The sequence below is a fragment of the Halyomorpha halys genome, unplaced genomic scaffold, assembly GCF_000696795.3.
Source record: "Halyomorpha halys isolate HHAL.00 unplaced genomic scaffold, Hhal_1.1 Scaffold1594.1, whole genome shotgun sequence".
NCBI lineage: Eukaryota > Metazoa > Arthropoda > Insecta > Hemiptera > Pentatomidae > Halyomorpha > Halyomorpha halys.
The window spans coordinates 67,913-74,993 of record NW_027107170.1 but is presented as its reverse complement, the minus strand read 5'-3'; the positions used below and the strand labels follow the sequence as shown (position 1 = coordinate 74,993).

The 7,081-nt window shown below is 36.7% G+C and overlaps 1 protein-coding gene across 1 annotated transcript in view; it reads right to left on the bottom strand.

Moving 5' to 3' along the window:
* Window positions 1-6,710, bottom strand: part of LOC106690155 (Krueppel-like factor 2) — a 20,467-nt gene extending 13,757 nt beyond the window's left edge. The window contains exon 1 of the mRNA XM_014435487.3: window positions 6,538-6,710. Within this exon, the coding sequence (XP_014290973.1) occupies window positions 6,538-6,621 (84 nt within the window). The 5' untranslated portion in view covers window positions 6,622-6,710. The remainder of the gene's footprint in view (window positions 1-6,537) is intronic.
* Between the last annotated feature and the right edge of the window lie 371 nt (window positions 6,711-7,081).

Here is a 7,081-nt window from a genome sequence, read left to right as displayed (position 1 = left end):
GGCGCCTGACAGAGACGGAGACCAGATATAGTGCGCTGGAACTAGAGCTCTTTGGAATAGTGTGGGCTGTTGACCACTTTAGGTCCTATGTGTTTGGAAGAAAGTTTAAAGTACACACTTACCATAGGCCCCCGCAATGAGTGAGAAATTTGAAGGAGTATTCGGTCACGATTACGCGTTGGAAGGAGTTATTGGGACAGTACAATATGAAAATCACATATAAGCCTGGAAAAGAAAATGTGGTAGCTGATTGGTTATCTCGAGCAATAACAGTAAATGCAGTAGAAGAAGAGGCCGGGGAACCGTTCGGGCAATTCCTGCGGTAGTGGACACAGGGACAGGAGGAAGAACAGAGTGTGGCGGAGGAAGACGATAGGGAAGAATCTTCGTCTGACGAAAGCTCAGGGGAAGGAAGACTTCCCCTACGCAGTTTGTCTACGCACTAAGTATGACAGACATCCACCAAAAGGCAGACAAAAGGAGACACCTACCACAGATGCACCGCTCAACGATCTACGTTCGACACTTTCACATGGAGAGGATTTGAATGGATCACAATAATCGATCTCTTCGGTAAGGCGGCAATGGCGCACCAGGTGCAGGGAAAGTCGTCGGAAGCAGTGCTGGCAGCTCTCCGAACGTGTTTTCAATTTTACGGTGTTGCGGAGTGCATCTCATCAGTTTCAGAAAGAGAATTTGACAATGCCGTGATTCGAACAGAAATGAAGGACCTTGATGTAATATGGCATCTCAACACACCAGGGCAACACCCCAAGAGTAGAGGAGGAATATAGCGGCTTCTTGGGACATTGAGTGACCATCTTCGACTATATATTGCGGCAATCTTTCCATGCATACAGTTACGGGGTTTTCACCATTTGAGAAAGAGGATCGGCTTCGAGGACACAGGCGGGACTATAAGAGCACGGCAGCTGACGGAGAGGAAATACACAACAACCATGTTGCTAGAAGTAAGTTATGGGAAAAGGCCCGGGGAAGAAAGGAAACATCCAGGAGGGTAACTCGGGAGAATTTAAAGCTTGTGAAAATTACTTACAAAAAACAAATACATAGCATGGAAGAGACAATATTTACAAAAATCAATAACAATCTTAAAACAAAACAATAAATAGAATAAGTAACTAAATTTTCTGTAATACAATCTAGTAAGAGAACACTTCAGTTTTTATATTCCTCTTTTTGGGTTCTCTGATACTTTCTATTGTAACAATATGTATTCCCTTATAATAATCACCCTGAATGGACCCTCGTATCGCTGTATCTCTTTACGCCTGTTTGATCCCAACTTCCTATATACGATCTATAATATAAATTCGTAGTGGCCCCTCTCGGAAGTGAATGCCGTCTTATATTGATCCTTAGAGTGAATTTTAATCTGATGATATCCGGCCTTCAAGTCCAATGTGCTGAATACCGTTGACCCACTCAGCCTGTCCAAAGTATCTTCAAATCTGGGGATCGGATACTTCTCGTCTATGGTATTCTCGTTGAGCTTCCTATAATCTATCACTACCCTGTACTTTTCGTTAATGTCACCAGGCGCGCTCTTTTTATTTACCGCTTACAATGGACTATTGTACGGGGATGTACTATCAATAATTATTCTCTGGCGTTTTATACTTTGAAGCTCTTCCCTGATGTGGTGACGTTGCGCCTGTGGGTATCTCCTCTCTTTCACATAAGTGACATTGTCTTGTTTCAGTGTGATCTCATGTACCGTCTTCACAGTTGCCCCGAACATGTCTCCTTCTTTAAAAAAAATATCTTCATATTCCCTCTTAAGCCTCTGCCTCCAGTCCTCGGCCTGATTAATTGCTCCGACCCGTGCGCCCTCAGTTTTCTTCTGTCGACGACATTTGTACATTTTACCCCCAACATAATTCTGTAATTTCTTTTGATATTCTTAACCCAAACACCCACCTTCCCTAGCAGGTCACACCCCACAATCACTTTGTATTCCCTCGGTATACTCCCTACGATATGTACCGGCAAGTTTTCTCTACTAAATCCCCACCGGGTCAAACTTATCTCTATCTCTATCTCCCCCTCTACCACACAAGGGCCCCCCGGGGTGATTAATTCACATTGACATTTCTGAATCTTGTCCTATCTCCATCACATAACTTTTGCAATGCTTCTCGGCACTTGATGGTTTTGGAACTGCCGGTATCCACCAGGCACCTCACTCCATGCGCCAATGCGCCACTAAATGTCTAATTTTACCACATCCGTGACACTTGTGGTCCTCCCACCGACTATTGTTTCTCGGTTTAACTAAGCTTCTTCTATTTTCTTGGTCCATAGCTCTCTCTCTTCTACCATTCCCGTGCTCTTTCCTGCTCCAAGGGTTGGGCATGTTTCTTGGGCGTTGGTATTCTGTCCGAGTCCACCCTGGTTCTTCTACTTCCATTCGGGACTCAACCTCTCTAGCGCTTGCTTCTATGAGATCTTGGGCTATTTCCACAAACGAGCGCTCTCTCGGAAATCCTTCCTTCTTCCTTGAATTGCATCCGGCCCTGTACCTGAATTGTTTCCATCATTTCACTCGGTTTATATTGAATTCTGTTAAAGCGTGCCAGGAATTCCATGGTATATTGCCCACTTGACTGTTTGGGTTTCTTTGTCTCTCGGATCATTATAAATATGTCTTCCTCTGGGGCCCTCCGTCGTCCTTCAAACGCCTTCTTTAATCTTTCCTTGATAACTCTCCAAGGGGTCTCTTCGGCAGCCTGAATCTAATTTAGGATGCTTCTCTTGACATTGCAGACGACCGCTGCTTTTATAGCCTTCCGGTACTTGGGAAACTTCCGGTTGTGGGGGAAGCTCCGGGGGTGGAGGAGTCACCTCCATGGGTGGTGGGTTTTGAACCCCATTTTGATTTAAAGCTTCCAAGTTAAAGACTGCTTGTCTAACGATACCGTTGCCATTAGCAGCTATTATTTTTTTTAAAAAATGAGAGAATAGAAAAAAATTGAAAGCTGAGAAAACTACGATAAAAAAAAATCTTCTTTAAAGTAAGTATTACTCCGGTATTTAGAGTCCCGGCTTTCGGCACCAGTTAAGTATGGGCGAAAGCAAAATGTCAAAAAAGAGAAGAAGAAATAAGATCTAACACGCTTGAACTGCTGTAAAATACTAGCTTTATTGTGTTCGCTACATCTCTTATATACCTGCGATCAGCTGATCGCCTCAGTCAGCTGACATCGAAATAACAGCTGACTCAGACCGTAATTTATATATATGTATATGTGTGTATGTATGTACCGCCATAGGTCTGTAAGACAAAAATGCCATCATAATACGAATACGAACGTATTCGGAAGGTTAATCATTTAATTTTTTGGAAAAAGAGATTATTCGTCCATAAAATTGACGAATACAAAATTATTCGAATAATTTTCTTGGAATAATTGATTATTTGTGTAAAATAATGACGAATACGAAGGTATTCGGATGGTTAATCGTCTATTTTTTTCCAATAATTAATTATTCGAGTTGAAAATTCACGGATCCAAATGTATTCGTCTCTCGCCAATCGAATAATATTTGCCCAACTCTGCTTTGCTGTAAAACATTTTGGGCTCTCTCTATCTAAAAATGTTTTCTGACAACTCTCATTGAGTTATTAGCAAATAAACTATTACACAATTTTTTCAATTGATATCTGTTATGGTTTTTGAGTTATCCTCTTTTTTTTTAAGAGATATTAAAAAGCGGTCAAAAGCATCTTTAATAATATATTAGTATTAATGTCATTTTTGCAAAGGTCATACAAGTTATTTATTACTCTGTTTTATTTATGATTATTTTCTTCTTTCGATTTCTTCAAATCAAGAAATCTATGAAAAGGCTCTTCAACAGCTTTATAGGCCTCAGTTCTTCGAGATAATTCCCCCTTAAAGGCAAGACAATAGAGAGTTTGTATAATCCTAAAGGGATTCCCTTGTCTCACAGCTGGCCTCCTTGTGTATGTTTTTAGAAATATTACGATAAGGTCTAACTGACAATGATCTATATCATTGTCGCTGTAATAATAACAATGCATTTATTGTAGTTATATCACAATAATGATGATGAAATAGTTATAAATAAAAGTTGACTTATTTAAGCTAATGAGCTAGGATTAAAGAATAATGATCAGGGACAAATCCAAAAAAGTTAGAATGTATTAGCAAAAACAGATAATCATAAATCTAGCTCTCCAAAAATTAAAAATTAAACAGATCAACAAAAGCCTATTGCATATTTAACTGTCAGATTGAGTTCGTGAAATGGTTGGAGGGGTCAGAATTATCGAAGTGGGGACAGATATTTGAAAAAAAATTTCAGCCGATAAAAACTAAGAAAAAAAAGAGTACCAGCAAAATATCAGAAGATATGAAGAAACTTGTTCTTCGGCGGTTAGGGGTGGGTGGGTCAGGCGCAGGCATAGTCTAAGGTCTCAACACCTCCAAAAGTAATCCCAGGTCAAGATTTCTGATCAGCGGTTTAAAAATGCATTCAAACAAGATATAAAATTGCATAAAAATCCGGGCCTTGGTTATAACTCATTCCTACCTTCAGATTGCATATTGTCAATTAGGAGAGGTGTACTAGACCGAAATAAGTTTATCTTATGATTCTTTTTCTTTTTTTAATTTGTTTAGGGGTCAAATATCAGACAGGGGGAAGATCGCCATAGAGAGAAGCACCATTTGCCTACCATTAGTTGCCTACCATGGTGTCTCCAAGTAAAAGACGTCGTCCGTGAAATTTTTAAAATAGACCGAGATGAGGTGAGGCGGATCGTTCATTAAAAACCATAAGTTATATTTATTTAACTAAACTGAAGCAATGTCATGGTAAAAATCTCTAATTATCTCTAAAGTATTTTTCAAAATGGAACAAGTGTTATTCAAAATTCAGAACTGGCAATTCCGGAAGACGTTGATAAAATATTAAATAGTAATAACTCAATTGTCTTCAGCGACATTCTACACAACTCTGTCATTTTTAGTCTATACAAATTTGTAGCCATCACTTCCTTAGATGTGTAAAGATCATTCTCTAATTATAACAATATTTCAAAAGATTAGAAATTAGAGTTACAGAATCAAATTTATAAATAAATCTTGTAATAAAGTAAAATGCAGAACATATTAATCACTGATTCATTTGTGTTTTATTTATTTTGTTCAACTTATAATTCCTATTAATTTCGAATTTTAACTGAGGAGAACAAAGAACTTCCCCGCATGCACATCTGTTGTATCTTTATCAGGTTTTCCCGCCAATATTGTTATGAGTAGGGGGAAAGTAAGGTTCCAAGTAGTGTTAAGTGCTGTGTGAGGTTCTATTGTTGTGTGCTCATGTTATAATGTTGTGTTCTAATTTAAATTGTAATAAAATATGTATAATATTTGCGTGTGTTATTTACAAGATCCGGACATCCCAATATAATATCGGTAATATTATTTCTAACCACCTCCAACACCCTACCTCTCAATCTTTTAATTGTTCACCCATATTTTTCCTGGATTTATCATACACCCGTTCTTTTCTTTAATCCAATGACCACCTTAGAGTCACCAGATCTGATAAAGGCAACTCGACCGTCGTCATGGATATAACAGACTAACAAAATTGACTATCTCCTATCAGACCGAATGTAGTGATTTTGTGTCGATTATCGATAGTAACAGTTGAGAAGGTTTTTCCATGATTCGATGGAGTCAGTGTGTTAAGTGTCATGTGACTGTTATTGTTAGAAAATATAGAGTTTCCATAATTATAAAATAAGAAATGTTTCTAAGTCAGTGCTTATTATTTATTTCCACATCAAAGTTTACAACAAGGAACGACTTACAAACCTAGTCAGTTGTGATCCTTCTTTCAATTAAGACAGCCCTACAAAGTGGAGCGAAACCTTGCTTAACAATAAATAGTTTTTTCTAAATTTTAGTAGCTTTATTCACCGCCACTCGGACTATCTTCCTACAATAATGTTTTATTCTTTTGATATTTTTTAATTCATAAAGCGTGTATTATTATCTTTTAACTGTTTAGTTTATTAGTTTTGTTGATTATTTACATATTTTGGTTTAAGAAAAAAAAACAAAATAATTTTCGTTTAATTTTAATCCCTTCTATTTCTTTCTTTATTTAGAACCTTTTGTAGGAATAGCTGTATATTTTAGCTGTATTTTTGTATGTTTGAAAATTTGTATTTGTATATTTTATATTCTTTTACTATAAATTTGACAGACAGGTATTTATTGCATATTATATGGCATATTCTGGGTTTTTTTACTACATAAAAATCCGGGGCTTGGTTATAATGATTTAATGATCTATTTTTTTATTATCATTACCGAAACCTGAAAGAGATTCATTCCACGGTGGTGATATATATTATGAATGTTATATTTGAAACAAATATAATACCTCATTAGTTGAAAGATTGAAAGTAAATAGATAAATTTCGTTCATAGCAAAAATAAAAAGTTGAATGTTATATTGAATAAAAATGTTATTTACCGTTCTTTTTTCAGCGATGTTCAAAGATTCTCTCTTTTTCTTGACATTGGGATTTAAATCGATTAAAGGCAGTATGCTGAACATGTAGCCTATGGACAATGATAGACAAGCGCCTCAGCCACCTCTTTGGACAATGATACCCAATCCGCCAATGTTGGTGTCATCTTCTGCCTCTGAAACACAGGGTTATTTCTCATGCTATAATTCACCTAATTCAAAATGAATTGTTTTAATTCATTGTTTCAAATAGATATTAATTGTATCTTTTGGTACAATTAATAACCAATAAAAATAGTTACTGCTTAATGTTGTATATTAAATGGACAATTTTTTTACTCTCATTACTCATTTTGATAATGCGAATTTTTTTTTCCTGTCCCGATAAAGCTAAGCCAATAAATAAGACTATTACTAGAAAATAAACTATAAATGAAGGCACCTCTAAAATATATAACATGTCTTTTTTGAGTAATCCCCTTTCTTTTTACAATCAGCTACTTGCTAACTGGAGTATTATATTCAATTGTTAATTACTTAACCCATT